This window comes from Suillus subalutaceus, assembly GCF_016647625.1.
Source record: "Suillus subalutaceus strain FC151 chromosome Unknown DFJ58scaffold_16, whole genome shotgun sequence".
Taxonomy (NCBI): Eukaryota; Fungi; Basidiomycota; class Agaricomycetes; order Boletales; family Suillaceae; genus Suillus; species Suillus subalutaceus.
The window spans coordinates 264,710-284,651 of record NW_024540265.1 but is presented as its reverse complement, the minus strand read 5'-3'; the positions used below and the strand labels follow the sequence as shown (position 1 = coordinate 284,651).

The 19,942-nt window shown below is 47.0% G+C and overlaps 5 protein-coding genes across 5 annotated transcripts; 2 read left to right on the top strand and 3 right to left on the bottom strand.

Moving 5' to 3' along the window:
• Window positions 1–35: 35 nt before the first annotated feature.
• Window positions 36–1,560, bottom strand: DFJ58DRAFT_861492 (uncharacterized protein; the record flags this gene model as incomplete). The annotated part of the gene is made up of 8 exons (XM_041394041.1): window positions 1,328–1,560; window positions 1,214–1,272; window positions 1,074–1,160; window positions 804–1,005; window positions 690–748; window positions 422–622; window positions 258–368; window positions 36–182 (listed from the first exon to the last, which is right to left on the bottom strand). The coding sequence occupies exons 1-8, from the start codon at window positions 1,428–1,430 to the stop codon at window positions 36–38; spliced, it is 969 nt and encodes a 322-aa protein (XP_041247949.1). The 5' UTR covers window positions 1,431–1,560.
• A 490-nt stretch (window positions 1,561–2,050) lies between these two features.
• On the top strand, window positions 2,051–2,900 carry DFJ58DRAFT_129255 (uncharacterized protein). Its single transcript, XM_041378770.1, has 2 exons — window positions 2,051–2,420; window positions 2,474–2,900. The coding sequence occupies exons 1-2, from the start codon at window positions 2,172–2,174 to the stop codon at window positions 2,732–2,734; spliced, it is 510 nt and encodes a 169-aa protein (XP_041247948.1). The 5' UTR covers window positions 2,051–2,171; the 3' UTR covers window positions 2,735–2,900.
• A 4,439-nt stretch (window positions 2,901–7,339) lies between these two features.
• Window positions 7,340–8,010, bottom strand: DFJ58DRAFT_769087 (uncharacterized protein). Its single transcript, XM_041388991.1, has one exon. The coding sequence runs from the start codon at window positions 7,907–7,909 to the stop codon at window positions 7,694–7,696; it is 216 nt and encodes a 71-aa protein (XP_041247947.1). The 5' UTR covers window positions 7,910–8,010; the 3' UTR covers window positions 7,340–7,693.
• A 2,214-nt stretch (window positions 8,011–10,224) lies between these two features.
• On the top strand, window positions 10,225–10,980 carry DFJ58DRAFT_838231 (uncharacterized protein; the record flags this gene model as incomplete). Its single annotated transcript, XM_041392442.1, has 3 exons — window positions 10,225–10,233; window positions 10,294–10,514; window positions 10,581–10,980. The coding sequence occupies 3 exons, from the start codon at window positions 10,225–10,227 to the stop codon at window positions 10,978–10,980; spliced, it is 630 nt and encodes a 209-aa protein (XP_041247946.1).
• A 7,687-nt stretch (window positions 10,981–18,667) lies between these two features.
• Window positions 18,668–19,934, bottom strand: DFJ58DRAFT_769035 (uncharacterized protein). The gene is made up of 4 exons (XM_041388990.1): window positions 19,650–19,934; window positions 19,529–19,587; window positions 19,390–19,475; window positions 18,668–19,338 (listed from the first exon to the last, which is right to left on the bottom strand). The coding sequence occupies exons 1-4, from the start codon at window positions 19,732–19,734 to the stop codon at window positions 18,951–18,953; spliced, it is 618 nt and encodes a 205-aa protein (XP_041247945.1). The 5' UTR covers window positions 19,735–19,934; the 3' UTR covers window positions 18,668–18,950.
• Window positions 19,935–19,942: the final 8 nt, after the last annotated feature.

The window sequence follows — 19,942 nt, the reverse complement described above, 5'->3', positions numbered from 1 at the left end:
TGCACTACTGTAAGGATTGAAGAGCTGCTTCCACACTATTCGTGAGAGTGCGGTTGGAACGAATATCTGGTAGGGTCCCGAGTTGCAGTGATCTTGCAAAACGTGGTTGAGAGCGGAGGTGCCTCAGGTGGACAAATTGTACCATGAGTGGTACCGGGCATAGGCGGTATCCTCAACTGCCACTGCAAGTGACGCTAATAAATGGTCCCAATAGAATGTCAAAGAAGTGTTGGAGTTTCGAAAGGCAGAAATGTCACTGTCCCGGAGCTACCTCGTGGTAAAAAGTAGCAAGACAAGTCCTGCGTCATCTTCATGCCCTTCTTGATCATGGCTTCGACCTCATCCATATCTTGATTCGGAAACAATGTCTGCAGTGAAGAAATCAATAAGGCGACCCTAATGAGTGGCTGCAGATACTTACACCACGTGCTAGCAATTCATTGTTATCATTATCGACGTTGATCGGCTCGTCCCCCCGGACCCAAACGTGGAATCGAACAGAGGCGAGGTGACACCATGTATGACCTGCGATCACGATGTGTTTATCGTGAGATCGTGCCGGATCTCCTTGAAGCGAATGAAATGAGGAGGGCGAACGAGCCGATGTCTCCTGGCGTAGCATCTGCCATGCTTCCGACATACGTTCAGGTGAGCGATATGGACATTGGATGATGCTCGTCAATAACAACCATTATGGCCATCAGGACTTCTGCATTGTCGGCGATTTCTTTTTTGATTTTCCAGAGAACTGAATGTGTGTGCTGCGCAAATGTACATTCCCCGATGACATGGATCTTCCTTACGCCCCACATGGCCTCGAGTCATTGCAACAGTCCAGATTGACATGTCTGGAATGGTAAATTCCAGCCCAAAGTTCATGGATAACGTGCTAGACAGAGCTTGCTGATTGTGAGAAAAGCCGAGCAAAAAGCCAAAGAATTCTTGACCCAAGAAACCGAACGGAGCTTCGTGTATGTTACTGCGTGATTCGATGAGGATGCGGTCCTTAAAGTAACTCAACCTACAAGGATTCGGTACATTATTAGTCGCGAGAATTGATCCGTTCACCCTACCTTGGTCTTGCTGGTAACAGTATGCCAATTCAACTCCATAATTTTGGATACTGCTGAGAACACCCTATAATAAACATCAAAAAACTCCTGTTACAATAATCAGATGAGCGCCTGCACTCCGCTTATGAATTCGAGCATACCACAGATTCTTCCTCGGGGTCTGGCTCCATGATACACTCCAACACGTCCCTGCATTGATCTTGAAGAACGAATGTCACAATCAGCGTAAGACTAGGTGAGTGAGTCACAAATACCTAAATCAATGGTGTCAAGGTCGGCAACGATGAGCATGTCCTCCAAATCTTCTGATGTCAGACTCGCACTATCCGAGTCCGACTCGGAGTCAGCGGCAAGCATGAGAGTGGAAGTTAGTGCAGTTTCGTTCTAGGCACAAAGAATTTGGTCACTAGTTGAAGTTGGTCTCCGTACGAGTTGGTTGAATGCAAATATTACGTTATATACATAAGTGTGAGGTACGCAGCAAACACCAGCACACGCTCGTTCGCCGTTGCTCCGAGTCGTTTGACCGAGGCTGCTGAGCGCTGCTGCCGCCACAGCCTGCTTCTTACCTTTGACATGAAAACTCGATTATGCCATTTCAATCTGTCAAAAGTCAATGTTTCAACTACCAGTAACCAGAGCCCATCATGTCCTTACAACAAGACCAAATAAACCGCTCCAGCCGCATCAGCCGTTTCCTAGCTGCGCTCCTTCGTTTATTCCGAATCATGTAAGAGCCTCCTTCTGGACTTGCAACAACAGTTTCAACGTAATGACCATGTGGATCGCGAGTTCCATGCCGCGGCATTGTCACATTTCAGTCATTGAATCAATGGCTCTTCCGTCGAGGCTGTAGTTTCTGTGGACCGTGACGTATACCAACGAGATATCTCATCCAAATAGTCATCGGAACTGATTAATTCCCATCATACGAAACCCGCGTTTATGATACCGCATACCTTTTTGGTTCCCCTCGTGATCTAGCATTTTCCCATACGATCCCTCTGTACCCTCCCGTTTCCTTCATCTTCTACGCCTTCCGCTCTCAAGGTATGAAATGTCCTATCTGTGGTACACCACCAGGCTTCCACGTATCATATGTATGAGCACGAGAGCCACTGGTTCGCTGATGCCGTGCGGAGGAGCTTTATAAAACTTTTCTCTGAGGATGAACAATTGTACCGAAACCATAGTGCACGCTCTCGTTACTGCGGGACTACATCAGGACCATCAGACCAGGGTGTCAAGGCTGTATGTGACGCTTATCAGCCAGAGTGGCAGAGGATGCTCGAGACGCTCGAACAAGCAGAAGCCGCAGAACAACGTCACGAAGCTGAACGAGCAAAGGTGGGTTGTTTTCAACAAATCAAATCTTCCTTTATCAATAATCATTTTCCTAGCAGTGGCTTGCGCAAGGTCAGGCGGAGTTTGAGGTGGAAATCCGGAGCGACAGCATAAAATCGACCAGATTCAAGCTGAAATTAAGCAACTTCGTGCAAACCTTGCAGCTTCGGAGGGCGGAGCCTAACAGGCTAATATTTGCTATCCTCATAGTCACACTTAGCTTCCCATCAATATTCCATCTCTCTTCCATGTCGCTTTGCTTCTACTACACCTTGGGCCTCGACATGGATATATATCCTGACGATTATGTTTCCTGAACTCATGCAGGATTGTCAGTCTCCGTTTCAAGCTTCCTTGCAAGGCCTGTCTTGGACGACTACTGCATGTTTGGGGTATGTCTACTTTGGTGCAGGGCGTGGTTCATTTAAAGACCAAACTGGTGTCCTTTGGCATGCTCACTTCGAACAAGAATCAGTTCTGTATTGTCGAATCTGTTGAAATTTCAACGCTGAGCGCCTCCAGTGAAGCATAACACCTAAATACAACCTTTGGAGACGGGAGGCTGATCTGCAATGCTCTCCGTGACAGCGTTATGACAAACTTTGGCGGCATTGGATAGGTAGCGGTTGGGTGTCCGAGTTGACCGGTACGTCAATTCTTTATAGGCCTTGTCAATTGGTCATTGATTTTCACCAGTCATGATCGCTTGTAATCATCGCCTTCGCACGAGATCGTCGTTGAATTTCATAAGGTGCAGTTGTATCCAAAGTTTCATCTTGAGTAGAGTTGCAGTGATGTTCTTCCAACTTCCTTTGGCTTACATTCGCAAAACCAACAGGTCAAGCTCTATAGTGAGATTGATAACCAAACATACCGACCTCGTTCGGCGTCGTCTCACTTTTTCATGGGATCCAATGAGCCCAGAGGTCTATTCACCCTGCTTGTACATATATCCTACTAGCGTGGTCGATAACCTGCTTTGCATCAACAACTTTGCTTCCAGTAGCTCACTGGTGAGTTCTGTCGTACTTGTGTTTTTGGACCTCATAGAGGCGCAAATCGATTGGTGATAGTGAAGCACCGCGCCGAGCGGCTGGTGTGCATGCCACCAAGGAGAACAACTGTTCACTGAAAGCGTTACTTTTGTCGACCGACACATTTCTCATGTCAAGGTTATGTCAAGGGTTGGAATGGTCGGTCGGTGAAACAATGGAAAATTTTGAACAAGTACGAACGTTGTTATCATCTGGTGACACAGGCTATTAAAGACATCATAAAACAGTTACACCACATTCTTTCACGTCGGTAACAAAATTTGAATCAGAATCACACCGCCATTCCTGTATGCACATCCTTATCGTCACACCTCGGACTACTTCGGAGTCCTCTGCCGCGGTCATTAGCATGAGGTAACAAATGTTGACACCAGCTTCCACCCTCTGAGAATCAACAGCTTCAGAGTCGTAGCTGGTGCTCCAGATGGATGGATATTTACAATAGGCTTGACCTCCCAAAAAAAAAAGTACTTTTTTGTGTACGTTATTTTCAATGCAAGAGCAAGAAGAGTCTAATAGGCAGGCAAGTACTTGGCCACCTCATTAGAGCTCCGAAGACGGCTCTGTATACAGTTTTATGTAGCATCAAAAGTTCGTGTCCGTGTTCTACAGCAAGTTCGTAAAGGCTGACGTTAAATTTTATCTGCGCCGCTCCTCCGCCATGGTCATCAATATTTCCTAACGACGATAACTGACAGTCCTTGTTCCTCGGCTGTTCATCCAGCAGTCTCCACAAACTGTCCAGGTCTATTTTGACGTTGAAAATCACCGTGCCTTGCAAGCTCATTAATCATTCCAAGTTTCATTTTGCCAGTGGGTTTTATACCACTCAAGCGTACAATCGCTATCCTTCCATATTCAATATCTCCCTGCAACAAAATGAAATGCAATGAAAATATACAGTGTTTGAAGAGCAAGGTTACTACTGGCGAAGCTCGGCCTTTCTCTAGTTCAACGGTGTGTTTGGCGTTGTAGAGGCATATTGGCAGGGTGGGAGAGGTGCTATCTTTGGACCTATTCCATTTATCATTTTCCGGTGTCATACTGACATTGCCAAGAGGCTGTTAACGTTACAAACCAATAAGGTACCCCCTGCCCTACTCACATCATGACAATACAATACTGACAGCCGAGGCAGGAAATATCATCACTATACCGCCAATTTCGATGATATGAGCGCTGGATGGTAGTATATCTAACATGAACACCATCATTGTTCGCTTACCAAATCCCCCATCATTGACACCCGTCCTTCCTACATGACTCAAGTTTCGAATGATCCCAGTTTGTGGCCGTTAATTGACTCGTATCGTTTTTACAGCTATTTTGTAGGTTCGTGGAGAGCCAGTTGGATGGTGTCAATGACAACCTAACCTTACCTTCTGTGGTTTCGCAGTTGCCGCCTGTACTGCGATAACATATGACTGGGGTGAGCGAAATGGGATCAAAGAATCACTTGTTTCCTTATGATTTTTCCAGCTCTGACACTTGGAAAAGAGGTACGCTTATGCTATTACTGGCAGCCTTCTCGCTAAGAACGGTGTTATAGATTGACCTACTATGGGTGAGCAGAGAGTCCTGTATCAGAAGAAAGACAGGGTTATACGATTGATCTGGGCAGAGGCCACGCTGGTCCCTCATGACTGTTTTGTATTTCGCTGTTCGTATCTTTTCTAAGCGCAGTTGGTAAGTTGTGCTCACGTCAAATTGCTCTAGGTGCGCTATGCTGGAATACCATTTTCTGCGTAAGTTTGTAGGCCTTGACTGTCAGCGGGGCGCTAATAAGCCATTCCTCACAACCAGAATGGACATGCTGAGTATGCTCTTGTCTATGCTGTATTTGTTTATGCTGATCGGCACACCGCAGTCAGTCTTCCATCAATCTTGGTGACAGATGCAGTGAGAATTCTGCACTGACACTCGCCATTCTCATTAACTCCACTCCTGTGTAGGGGTGAGTGCAATGCTTGATCAGCTTATTGTTTCAGTATCGCGACTACAACAGATGTGAGCTTTGTTGGAGCCTTTGATCCTACGAGGGTGATCACTGATTGGGTGTTTCAGGCAATATTATGAACGCCGCAACAAATTGGATGAATGGGGTCATAGATGTTCTTCTGGGCAGTGAGTTACCGCAATACACAGTGGTATTGACCTGGCTGAAACACCATACAAGTCATCATGATTGCACGGTTACATGCAATGTATCAGGGATCGAGAAAGATGTTTATCTTTCTCGTAGTAATCTTCCTGGTTGTCAATATTACCTGCATTGTGATGCTCGCGATGGGATTTGAGAATATTGTCGGAGGTAAGCTTTACTAGTAGTTATGGATCAAAAAACTTTCATCAGATAAATATCAGAGGAACTTCTCCTCTACGGCATCTATGAGTGCTCGTACAGCTACGAGAAAAGCGTCCAACGACTGATCATAATGGTTTGGATTCTCAATACAGTATGGGAGGTTCTTGCACTGTGTCTTGCTATCTGGATTGCTGTAAAACACTTCCGCGAACGTCGAGGGTCATCAACGGGATGGATCGTTAGGGACTGTTTCACCGTATTACTCGAAACACATGTGCTTTATTTTGCAATGTGAGCTTGTGCTTTGAATGCGCTTGTCTTTCCCCCTGAAATCTCGCATGTGCTAGTTTTGTTGCTACGTCCTGCCTCCACATCGGTTTTCTTTCTCCAAAGATCTCGGTACGCCAATTAGTTGTTGACATCTCCACATGAGTTGTTCATCATTTTATAGCGCTCTTGGTCTATGGGAACCGAGACATATTATGGAACTCTTCAGATCTGCTCGGTAGTGCAGAAGTTTGTGCTGGGACCACGCCTCGTCCTTGGCATTCGGGAATATAGCGCTAAGCTCGAGGCTAACTGCGATGCAGGAACGGAAATGACTTCAATGGCTTTCCAGGAGCGTGTAGATGTGTCAACTAGCGGCCACGGTAGTGTATAGCACGGGAAATGTTTGGAGGAGCAGGATAATTTTGCTTGAGTTTTTCCCGTTCAAGTTGTATTTAGTTACACTGAGTACCGTACATCATGCCACAGTCAGTTCAGTTCTACTATGTATTCATTCTGCGTTATATAACTCAACGAAGGTACATTATCAACCGCTAGCTCTACCTACGGCGACCACCCCCAGAGTTTTTGGTCCGTGTCCCACCGCAGACTCGATTGTTCGACTAGCCTCTTATCAACACGAGATAACTTCGAGTGTAGCAGCGACATCGGCATTCACATCTTCAACGAATCTCTCTTCCACCAAACGCGTTGCTCCATCACCAGCGCTGTAAGCTCATCGTAACCATCACAAGAACAACCATTCCGAGTCCCTGGAAGCATTGCACAGCGCTCTAGCCTCTGACGAAGCAATCGTGATTTCAAAGCTTCCATGCATCCCGATCTAGCGCTGACCACGAGAGCCACCGGGGAACAATGCAATATAAAGACCACCGAACAAAGGGGGAAAGAGTCTGAAAGGCCACAGTGGATCAAAGGGAATCATATATGACGAGTTGGCTGAGATTGTCATATCCAGAGCACTCAATCATCATCCCAATCATTTCACGCACGATGTCCTCGTCATTCGAGCAATTGTCAGTCTTATTCAAAGAATTCGTCCAAAGCCTCAAGTTCCAGGTTCGAAGCTACAGCACCTTCTTCAGCGTTACATAGCATACTAAACCTCACCCCAACACTGCAGATTTCCTCATCTACCCAGGAGTCTCAAATAGATATCGAGTGCCCCCTTAAAGAAAACCGCGAACAACATTACGGTTATCGCATCACCCAAGATTTCATTCTCGCCTTCGAGAATGAGATCAAGAAGTTCATCGATCCCGCCGATTTTTATGATCCCATGTGCGCATCGTTGACTCGTAATTGGCTTGTGAAGGAGTTGTGCCTCCGTCAGTTGGATTACAAGTGTTGTGTCGACCCGGTCTTAGAGCCTGAGGATTCAGCGGATGAAGACTCGGAGGGGGAGAGAGAATGGCTAGCTGATGGAAAGGAGGACGATACAAAGACTGATGAAGATGAGGGCAATCCAACTGACCACGAAGACACATAAGGAGGACGATACGAAGACTGATGAACAAGCGTCGAGTCACTATGAAAACGAAAAAGACGATCCAAAGACTGACGAACAAGGCGATACAACTTACTACGAAGATGAAAAGGACGACGATACAAAGACTGATGAAGAAGAATCAACCCACTATGAAGATGAGAAGGAGGACAACCCAAAGACTGACGAAGGTGATCCAACTCGCTTTGAAGACGAAAAAGAAGACGACCCAAAGACCGATGAAGATCAGGGCGATGCAAGTTACTATGAAGACGAAAAGGACGACGACAGCAAGACTGATGAACACGAGGCCATTACCAATGTCTATCATGAAGATACAAAGGAGGACGAACTTCATGAGGGCTATACAAGCCACGATGATGAAGGCGAAGCCTCGGTGTTTGGAGACGCCGACAATGAATTTGAAGTCGAGTATGATGCAGAAGAGGTGGTGGTGGTCATCTCCGTTTGTTCAGACGATCCCGTCAGCTTCCAAGCACGACCTACACAAGCGCAAATGGACATGATGACGACGTTGCTTGGCCAACCACCTCAGTGGTGGCTGAGCTATAGGGACATTTAGATGTACTTTGGTTGTGGGTCAATAGTATGCAGGAACATAACATTAATTACTTACAAGCTCCCATTTCCGAGTTGCCTTTCGTCACCCTGCTTCGTTACAAATGTACCTTAGCACTATCCAACTACCCATGAGACAAAGAATATTCCTCCCCCGTAGATATCGTGCGGAAGGCTATTTGGTACTTCAAGGAACCGTGTGTGTAATGACGATTTCAAGGTCGTTCGGCTCGTCCGTGTACCCAAATGTGTGAAGAAAAGGATTGGTACGATTGATCTTGATATGAGCACTACGCGTATTGTAGGTCTTGGCGTCTCCCATGACAGGGTTGGACGCAGCATCGATATGCACGGACGAGTACGAAGGATAACGTTTCGGTGGATAATCGAGCTGCCTTTGAACAAGGGCGGCCGCCTCAAGGTCGTAAAACGAGACAAATTCTCTGAGGATATGCAAGCACTCCGTATACCGAGAGGCACTATGCAGCCACGAATTAGTGGTAGATCAGTGCATCAGGCGCATGACTTGAATATCGACCAGATAATGCGCAGCGAATAATAATAATTTCACTAGATGAACTTCAGAAAGCTCGCGCGCAGAGGGAGAACCGGCGGTTACCGCGGATAGCATCTGGCAAGTTACATCATCTGTTCGAGGGCACAGCCACAGACCGGAGAGACCCAAGTTGGTTTTCCCTCCAATGTTCCATACAATGATACGACTCAACTACACTCTCGTTTTGTCTCACCCGCCTTTCGAGACTCCCTTATAGGCTATAGCTATTAGCAGCCGACGTCTCGTTTCATTTTATTAAATCATTATCCCTTTGCCGGTAAATCTACTCCACGCATCACTTTTCGACTCTGGCAGAATTCCAAAAATTCTGCACCGTGAGCTGCTGTGCCCCCCCGCCCTCACCGCTCATCCTGGACTTTCTCTACAGGTTCGAAACCATGTCTTGGGTTGCAAAACCCTTCGAGTTTGAACCCAAATAGCTTCACAAAACTATTGCTACTATTTGTACAATTGGATGTCATTGCTGATCAATAGATCTAATTTCTTTCTTGCTGCTACAAAAACTGACAGCTGCGCATAGATTGAACACTATGTTGACTGTTTTTATGCAGCACTCATTGTTCAATATATACAATGTTTGCACCTGTCACACTGAGCCGCGGCGGTGTCCTTCAAGTAAATGCACAGTCTCTCTTCAAGAATGTATGACTTTGGCATACTCAGTTGGGTTCCGTACAAAATGCACAACTCGGGCATACTTGGACGTCGGAACTGCCACCTTTGCTAGTATGTTTAGTGCGTTCCTGATATTCACTCGTGCTTACATTCATACAAGGATGTCAACTGCAGACTCGACAACTAGTATTCCCCTCTTGGCTCCAGCAGTATATGGACGTACTTTCTAGCATTAGTAGCGATAGACACAAATTCACTGACCTGCACGGACTTTATCAATCGCGCGTTTGATCTCATTCCTTCGACCATCTCACCACTGAAATCGATAGTTCTTACCTGGTCATGCCTACAAGGACGGAACCCTCAAAGCACTACGCTTGGACATGCAAAGCACCTAGTTAATTGAGGGATCGGTCAAGTGACTGCCTGTTGCAGGGCCCAGGCGGGTCACGACGACAAAGACCTCCAAAACCCTGTCGAACCTCAGTGTCAAGCATCCGTGTCAGTTTTTACTCAACTATCCACACCGAGTTGACCTACATCGTTGTACTCTCTGGCAATTAACTCTATCATGGTGTTCACTGGATGCTGTAACAGATAACAAAGCCTTCAAATGGATGTGGTTGCTTCAAGGACAATGCACTCTCGTGTCACATGGCCCACATCCACTAGTAACCTGCACAAAGTGTCCCTGTACGAACTCTACAAGCGTCTGTCCACTGAAAAGCGCAACTCTGCAGGCGTTTTTTCACCGCAAAGCACAATGGCATGACCATTGCCAGGAATCGTTTATATACCTACCCCAATACCTACCCAGCACCATCATCACCCCAAGTTGAATCATACATTCACCTCACACAGAATCAAGTAGTATCCCCAATCATACTCTTCTATAACCAATCATGTCTAAGGTAAGCCCAATCATGCGCATGCTTCATGCACTCACTTGAAGACCCTCATGAAATATTTAGTTCTACGTTTGTTCTGCTGGCTGCAACCAAAATTTTGCCAATTTCACCGCCGGCGACCTGAAGAATCATGAGATCACACATATAATGAAGTACGTGTTTCTCCTCTACGGTATACAGCTCACCTCACTTTTATTCGCTCACGCAGAGGGTACTTCTGCATGTGGCCCGAGTGTGGCTTTGACAAAGACAAAAGACAGCTACAAAATCCATACTGCTAAGCAGTACGTACTCAATCATCACCGTCATGGATTCCACCTAATGAGCAATTTTATTTTATTTCATTTTAGTGCGGGCGAGGAACGCTCCAGCTGTCCTCACGATGATTGTGACTACAAGACTCACAACCCTGCCCTCCTCACGAAGCACCGCAAGCAACAACATGGGTATGTTCCTGTGCCGCGCGGTCTTGGTGCCCCCTCCGGAACACGGTCCCAGCCTCCGGCACAGCCCCCGCTTCCTGGTACATCGTACCAATACCAACCACAACCTACTCAATACCAGCCTCCCCCACCTATTCACCACCAATCGTTGGGAGTCTTATACGGCTCAGCAAATACCGCAGACGAGTATACCATGTATACCGGACCCGTGAGGGCCGAAAATGGGTGGACTGAGGGATGTATGTGTCCTGAATTGATGCAGAGACGCCCTTCGGAGATGCCAGGGTATGAATATAGGCGTCATTAGTTTTGCATGATCTCGAGACTTGAGAATTATTTCGCATCACTTTCCTCTTTCTTTCTTCATGATTTTTTTTTTTTTTTTGGTTTTTCGCTCGTTTATGTCTGGACTTGGCACCCTTCCACTCGTTTATATCTCGTTTATCACTTGTCTAAAAGCACTTTACGATGTTTTATCTAAAGGCCAATACATTCTTTTATATGTAATCCGTTCCAAGTTATGAATGTTCCCTACAATATATGTCGGAATTTCACCCCGGAGCAAGGTACGGTATAGCGTTCACTTGCTCGATCTCAGTCACAAATCAGCGAAAATGGTCGAAGTTATCCGTACGCACACTGGCAGATGTGTTCGTGTTTGATTGGGTCATGATATGCCATCATAGATAAGAGGCCTACTTGTAACATTGTATGGGTGCCCGGATATTCATATTTTAGACGCGTGCTTCCAGAAGAACACAATTTTACATTCTGTTTTCGTTAACTTCCTGCCAGCAATGGTAAACACCTGAGGCCCGAGTCATGTTGGTGCGGAAGGCATTCAGTTGGTGACCTCATGACTGATGCGAAGTGGGACGATTACAACTGAAGAACAACCCACAGCACCTAACTTGACAGGAGACTTCTGCATTACAATTGATTGGATTTCCTTGTTGCTGCCACGTTTCCGTGTGCCACAGCTTCAGCGTATGGATCATCGAACCAGTTGCCAACATCATGCCGCCTGGTCAGGTTATTGGATCGATGAAGTGACGTGTTTTTCGTGTATTGCTCACTGTGTCAAACCAACTAGTAGATGCATGCCAGGTAAGCATGCAAAGCGCGTTAGATAACGGAAGTGTGTCTTAGCTCTATGCCCTCCTCGCTGATCATGGACAGGAATGCAATGGGGAGTGGTGCGATGCCTGAAATCAATAGCTTGTAGATATATTGCTGTCAATCGTGATCACGGGTCGAGGAGTACGTACACCTTGTCTGTTTCTGCTGTGTTATAGACTTTCCACCCTGCAGATTTGCCTGCGACTCAGTCTTTTCCGGCAGGAATCGTGTCGATTCTCTGACCGTACGTCCAGGTTAGAGTAGGTGGAGTAGGTGGTAGAATCAAATGGAGGGATAGACATTGTGGACTAGCTAGACGAAGAGAGCAAAACTGACCCTGGATTGGTTGCAGATTACATAAAATTATCATAGGTTTCAGGCCTCGTGTCCTGGGCGTCTAATGATACACGAAGCAAATTGAGGCTGTGAAGAAGCACCTGAAAGGCCCAGTACACGCACCTCTGGAACTTAAACCAAGACACCCACAAACTCCCCAGCACGTTGTGCTCAACATCATCCATCTCGAGCAGAATGACGGAACCAGAACAGCCCGCCATTCAAACCACCACATCCAGTCAAACATTTCAAGGTCATAAAAGTAGTATCACGGTAGTCGCGGTCTTCCCCGATAGACGCCGTATGGTGACGGCCTCGGCCGACAAGACGCTTCGTCTGTGGGACTTAGAAGACGGTGTTGTATTGAAGACAATGGAGGGGCATCGCAACTTAGTGCAAGCAGTTGCAGTATCAAGAAACGGGCAATTCATAGCAAGCGGCGACCTCGATGGAGTGCTCATCGCCTGGGACAGAGACGGTGAATCTTTGACCCAGCCCATCAAAGTCCACTCCAAACATATATGGTGGCTTGATTTTTCCCCAGACAGCACATTGCTGGCGAGTGGTTCATGGGACACTACAGTGAAGTTCTGGAACACAAAAACATGGCAGATGCAAGGAGATCCAATCAATTGCGGGACTGGCGCTGAAATCATGGGGATGCGGTATTCGCCATTTGGCGGACAACTTGCCATTGCAACAAAGACAAATATCCAAATATGGAATCCAGGCAAGAGGGAATGCATCGCAAAGTTCCAGGGTCACTCTGCGTTTTTCTTTTTCAACGGAGGATGGAATAATATCTCACTCGCTTGGACGCTCGATGGTAAACGGCTTATCTCGATTGGTCGTGATCGTGATCACGCCATAAGGGAGTGGGATACATCGACCTGGAAGCAGATCGGTGAGCCTTGGAAGGGCCATGCTGGGCCTGTCCACGGGATTGCCTTGAATCCTACTGGTACCCTTCTCGCGTCTGCATCTTCAGACCACGAGGTTCGCATTTGGCGGATTTCGGATCGACGAACCATCGCCATATTCAAGCACACTAATGTATTGTTTTGTGTCACTTTCTCCGCGGATGGCAAGCACATCCTGAGTGGAGGAATGGATAACATGATATCAAAGTGGGCGGTACCTTTGCTGGAGGACATTCTCGAGGACCAGACATCAAATGTAAGATTATGTTCATTTTCCGTCTCCTCGCATATTGATACTCGAGCTTGATGCCAAGGCTCAATGTGAGGCATGTTTCTAGCCCTCACTCCCTACTACGTAATCTGACCATGCGTGATGCAGATCCTCACCATCAACACGACAGCCCGCGATGCATGCATAGGCGGGGACTTGCCCACTGCTGACAGGCTGTTAACACAAGATATCGGCGCCGATAGTAACGACTACAACTCTTATGCGAATTGCTCATTTGTCAAGGCAAGAAACTCAGACTGGGACTGCGCACTTGATGATGCGCTCAAAGTTAGATGCACCGTTCCGTTGTGATCTTTTTAACAGAGACTAACTTCTATGGTGATATAGAGCACCAGTATTCAGCCATCCTTGATGGGCTGTATCTCCAAGGGCATTGCCCACTGTGGAAAACGACAGTTCCAGGACGCGATGAAAGCATTTGACCTCGCGTTCATGTACGTGGACGCAGACTTGAATAAAACTCGTCTTCTACTCTTGATTAAGGTACGTCAATTGTGTCTCATGTACTCGCTACTTACACGACAGCTACCAGGCCATCGCCCTTTTCAATGCAAATCATCGACACGAGGCAATCCTGCGCGTCCAAGAGCTAGCTACCACTCGTCCCACAAATTCTCTTGCCTGTAGTATTGTGGAAGTGAGTGCTCCTGACACAGTCAGCTCCAGATTCATGCGTCGATACTGATTTTGCGAACCTCGCAATTCAGGCTTATCTACACGTCCAAATGGGAATGAATGCATTAGACGAAGCACGTCACAACGAAGCTGCTGACCACTTCACTGCTGCTGTCAACACTATTGGTTTCTCATCTATGTCGGTCATCCATTTTAAATATGATATATTCGTGGTGGTAGGTTGATTGCAGTTCAACTGGAATTTTTTTCACGCCTGACTGCTTTTTCTAGTTATTCGGGTGGGACCTCAAGTCCTTGTGGCGAACTGCACACCAGAATTGGTGCCATGCACTCCTTCGGGCAGGTAGACTTCCAGAAGCCATCAAAGCATACCGATATATGATGGACACGACTGATGAGGCTACGAAAACACGCTGCCTTGATTGGTCCACTGGCAAGTCTTTGTAATGTCAACCGGGTATAATTCTCAACCCCATCTCACTTAGCTTTCAAGCAAGAAGTGACTGACCTCACTGCGAGCGGAGCTGCTGCCCTCGTTGCTGGTAATTACGACAGGGCTATCGAGTTATACTCTGCGGCGATCGATCTTGATTGTGCAACCGATACCATGTTTGCGAACCGCAGTAAGGCGAGGTCAGGAACAATGCTATGGGACGACGCACTCCTCGATGCGGAAAAGGTGCGATGACAGCCACCGTTTCATATTCGACACTCATTTTGGTATTACGCAGGTCATCGAACTCAACCCCTCATCTTACGTTGGATATCAGTTGAAGCATGCGGCACTTTATGGCGCACACCGATATGATGAAGCCATCGAGGCCTTCAAAACCATGTTCTGCAAGTTGGAAAATGCTCCCGACACGGAAACAAGTATGCCCTAAATAGGATATCCTTCGATATTGTTGACTCTTTGTCCAGACTTGCGCCAACACTATGTTAGTCCATCCGAAGCGGAACGAGCTATTCAAGAGACCATTAAGGCCCAACTCGACGACGTCCCGCATCGTCTAATTAACACCTCCACTGGGCGCTTATGCAATCGCGGGGTGCAGATCGATGCCTTCAAAATGAGCGCAGAGTACAAAGAACTTTTGTCATCCATAATGAAGCATGCAACCCTTCAAATGGAGCACATCAAAGGCGTGGTGGCGATGTACTTCCGTTATGTCATGCTATCGCATAGATGGGAAGGGATGGAGCCGTTGTTGCATGACATCCAGGGCAAGGTGGTCTACGACTTGGATCCAGTTGGCGGCATCGTGAAGTTACAGTCATTCTGTAAAACTGCTCGTGATAAAGGGTACTACTGGGCATGGATCGATACCTGTTGCATCGACCAGACTAACAATGTCGAACTGCAACAGTCGGTCAACTCCATGTTTATCTGGTATCGCCACTCAACACTTACCATCATCTACCTATCGGATGTTCCACCTTCATCGCAGCCTGGCGCACTCGCAAGTAGTGCTTGGAACACGCGAGGATGGACAGTTCAAGAATTTATAGCCCCCAAATTTGTACTCTTTTATCAGAAGGATTGGTCCCTATATCTCGACGATCGCTCTCCCAATCATAAAGATTCCCTTGCAATCATGCAGGAGATGAGACATGCGACGGGCATAGACGCACAAGCCCTCGTCGCCTTCCGTCCGGGGATGAGAGATGCCCGGGAGAAACTCCAATGGGTGTCGGCCCGTGTCACCACGTGGCAGGAAGATATCGCATACTCATTGTTTGGTATCTTCGGCGTAAACCTGCCTGTCATTTACGGCGAGAAGAAGCAAAAGGCGCTTGGGAGGCTCTTGCAGGAGGTCTAAGCTCAGTCGGGCGACATCAGTGCCCTGGACTGGGTGGGGCAGTCATCCGAATTCAATAGTTGTCTGCCGGCCAACATCACTTCATACAAAGCTCCGCCATACACCCTACCATCTTTGTCCGAAGATGACATTCAAACGTCAATCTCCTCGCTCCGACATGTCATGGCTGTAGATTCAGTTTTGAAACTTTACGCTCTCCTTGACAACCTGAACGCGCCTCGTTTTGGGAACTGCAGATTGCATTTGCCTTGCATCGCATTTCGTGTCGCAGCAGTCAAACAGAGTCGAGCTCAAGACCAGGAGACATACGAAGTCAAGGCCGACGGGCTTCATGACCTGCTGATCACCACGCAGGACAAGCTGAATCAGTTCCCATCACCACGACCCACTATGCAGACGTTCTTGCTTGTTCGTCCGTGGAATCGTTATCTCCTCGAGCTTCCTGACTTTGCGGAGCCGACTGACTTGGCAGAGTTGCCCAACGTTGCTGACGACATGCAGAGCGAGGAAGGCTGTTGGTCTGCGCCTGGGTCTCCATTACAGGATTCGCTTGGCGGGTTACCTGAAACACAGGAATCGGTTGATTCAGAATTGAGCGAACGAGCATTGCGATTGGCTGCTCGCCTTGAACAGCCTTTTGGCGCATTTTTGCTAGCGCGGCAGCGCGGCGGAGAATACAAGAGGATCGCGTCAGATCATGATATTATTGCACAAGTCAAAGACCTTTCTTCTATTCCGGACATGGTCAGAACGCTAGAAATATTGTAGCAGTATGTTGGAAGCAGGGATCTATCATGTGTACTGTGACAGGTCTTCGGAGTATGGTGGCCCGCCACTATTTTTTCTGCACCTCCGTAGTTAGTCCTATACTGATCAGCAAGTGACCACGATTGCAGGTTAGAATTCAGGTATCCATACTTAGACACCTCATCTTTCCTGCGATTAAACCCATTAAAGTTTGACTTCATTGAAGTAGTGCATGCATTCCATCACCCACGTCGAGACTGAAAAAGATGTAAGTTTGGAAATGTGATAGCGGCCGTTGACGCTCACGTTCTCGCGTGGATCTGTATGTGAATGTCCGTGAGTAGTGGCCTGTGGTGAGGGAAAGCGGTTTGAAGGTAGGGGCAATGTAGTAGGGAACTACAATGAGACCATCGAGTCAAGTGGGAGGGAAACAAGAGAAGAACGTACACCCAAAGGTGCAAAACTGCAATTTTCCGTGCAAATGGTTCACCACCTTTCTACCTGCGTGACATTTGACACCTACCTCGTGGCACGGCCTGTATATGTACAGAGAACTAACAAGTCTACGGATACGTGTAGGGCCTATGGGATATTGGTGTCACAGCGTCTGGGGTTGTGGAGTAGGAGTTCTGGCTTCTACTGCCACTGTAACGGTCCACACACGATGCACCACACTTTCATGACCTGCTTTCGTAATAGTGGAGGACGAGCACTGAATGACGGTTGGTCTGGGACTGCAGCGTCATTATGATATTGCAAAACATGGTTGAGGGCAAGGGTCTCAGGGGGGCGAATTGTACCATGATCGGTACCGATGATAGGCAATGTCCCAGACCCCAAACTTCAGGCGAATCAGCAAGTGGTTCCAATCAGGGCGGAAAGCAATGACAGAGTCTTGAAGGGCAGCAATGTCACCTCCCGGAGCCGCCTCCTGGCAGACAGTTGCAATACGGTCCTGAATCATCACCATGCCCTTCTCGATCATGGTGTCGGCTGCATCCATATCTCGGTTTGGAAACAATGTCTGCAGGAAAGCCATCAATGAGGCGAACCTGATGAGTGTTTGCAGATACTTACACCACACGCCTGCAGTTCACTGTTATCAACATTGAAGTTTATCGGTTCGTTCCCCCGGACCCAAACGTGAAATCGAACAGAGGCGAGGTGACACTATGTAAGGTATGGCTCACGCACTTTCCACTAACGTGTGATGGGATGTGACATGATGTGACGAGCTGTGACCTGAAACACTAGATGATCATCCTGGACAAGAACACGCTCGAATGATGTAGAAGCAAAATAAGAACACGGGACACATCAGAAGTAGTACAATTATGTAGCGTATGAGTTGTATAGACTATTAAACTGAATTATCAATTAGAAATAAGTGAAATACTTAGTCAGAGCCCAGCGTTCTCGAGTTCTGCCAGAATGGAATTAGGGAGGACTCGATATCCTTTATATATCTTAGTGGCCCAGGCAGCTTGCTTTCCTGTTAGACCTTTGTGATATCCGTCCATGAATCTACGAGATCGGCGTGCATATCTGAATGATCTCAGGTGAGATAAAGCAAACGAAAATGAAAAGTTCAACTCACTTGCGCATTTGCTCAACGCTGACTGATGCAAGCACATCAACGACATTCTTCTGCAAATCTTGCTCGCTGGCGGAGGGAGGCTTCTGGCGATATATCCGCTTAGCATGGCCCCAACACTGTTCAATGAAATTCAGCTCACAGTGAAATTTCGGAAGAAAAAGAACAGAAATCCCGCGTGCTTCACAGGCCGTTTCCAGCACGGATTTCACCAGCATGGGGGGTTGTCCAGGTTGGGAGGAGGATTGTCAGGAATGGTAGGCTGTAAATGTCAGATGCAACTCGGAGATAGTGGCATTAATATTGTGGTCTTACTGGTATGTTTTCCTTTCCTTCTTTTTCCTCCCTCTTGAGCTTGGTCCTTTTCGTATTTCTTTCTGCATATCCACCAAGGTTCTTCAGGTGTTCCAGTGCACGTTTGGGCATTGTGCCGTGGTAGTTTGAGAATGTCGTACCAATTTTGTGTTCCCCCTTAGTTTGTCACGCAACAATAAGGCTCAAAAGGGCTCATAACATTCGTTTTCTTAATGGCACTTTCAATTTCAATTTTTTCAAAAATCCAGCCGCGCAGCGTTGTGCGCAGTGTAAATACAAAGAACTCTGCGCGATTTCTTTTTGCAAAATAGGTGTTTTACAATTGCCATTAACATTTCAAACAAAAGTAACGCTTTGTCACGTTTCGTTAGCGGGAAGTGCGTGGGCCATACCTTATGGCCTGCGATCACAATGGGTTGATCGTGAGATCGTGCTGCAACCCCCCTGAAGCGAACAGAACGAAGAAACTGAGCGACATGATGTCTCCTGGCATAGCATCTACCATGCTTCAGACACACGTTCAGGCGAGCGATATGGTTGATATTCATCAATCACAACCAATATGACCATCAAGACTTCTGGATCGCCGGCGATCTCATATTTAATTTTCCGAAGAACTGAATCTGTGTCCTGTGCAAATGCACATTCCCCGATGACAAGGACCCCATAACTCTGATAATTCTCAGTTACCGCATCCATACGAATTGCCATGTCTGGAATGGCCGATGCAGATAGCTGAGAGTTCATGGATATCGTGGTAAGCACGGGATTGTCATCGTGAATGAAGCCATGCAAAAAGAGTAGACTCAAGTGTTCGAATGAAGCTTCGTGTATGGGACTGCGCCTTTCGACGAGAAGGATGCGATCGTCCCTAAAGTAACTCCATCTGCAAAAAGTTCGTACATATTAGTGGCGAGAAGTGATACATTCACCTTACCTTGGTCTTGTCGGTAACCATAGCCAATTTGAGTCAATGATGTGCGATACTGTTGAGTATACTTGATGATCAACATCACGAAACTCCTGTTACAATAATCAAATGAGTGCTTGGACTCCGCCCATGAATTCAAGCATACCGCATACTCTTCCTCAGGGTTTGGCTCCATGATGAAATTCAGGACGTCGCCGCATTGACCTTAAAGATGGAATGTAACAATCAGTGTAAGCCTTTAAGAGATGAGTTCAAGTCACAAATACCAAAATCAATGGTATCGAGGTTGGTGACTTGTCTGATAATATCCGCCCAACCAGCTGATGTTGGACTCCTAACAGCGGAAAGCATAGTGAGAAGCAGTCCGATCCTGCTCTTATGTACAGAATTGGGTGGGTTGGTGAAGGTTAATCTCCCTTGACCAGCTTGTAGAAGAAGAGGGGCAACTGCTACTAGGTGAGTGGTTCAACAAGTGTGCCATACGTAATTATTCCAAGTTGTCTTTCTGTGACAGCGTGATGCCACACGGCCAGCCACATGCGGTTCAATAGGGATGTAA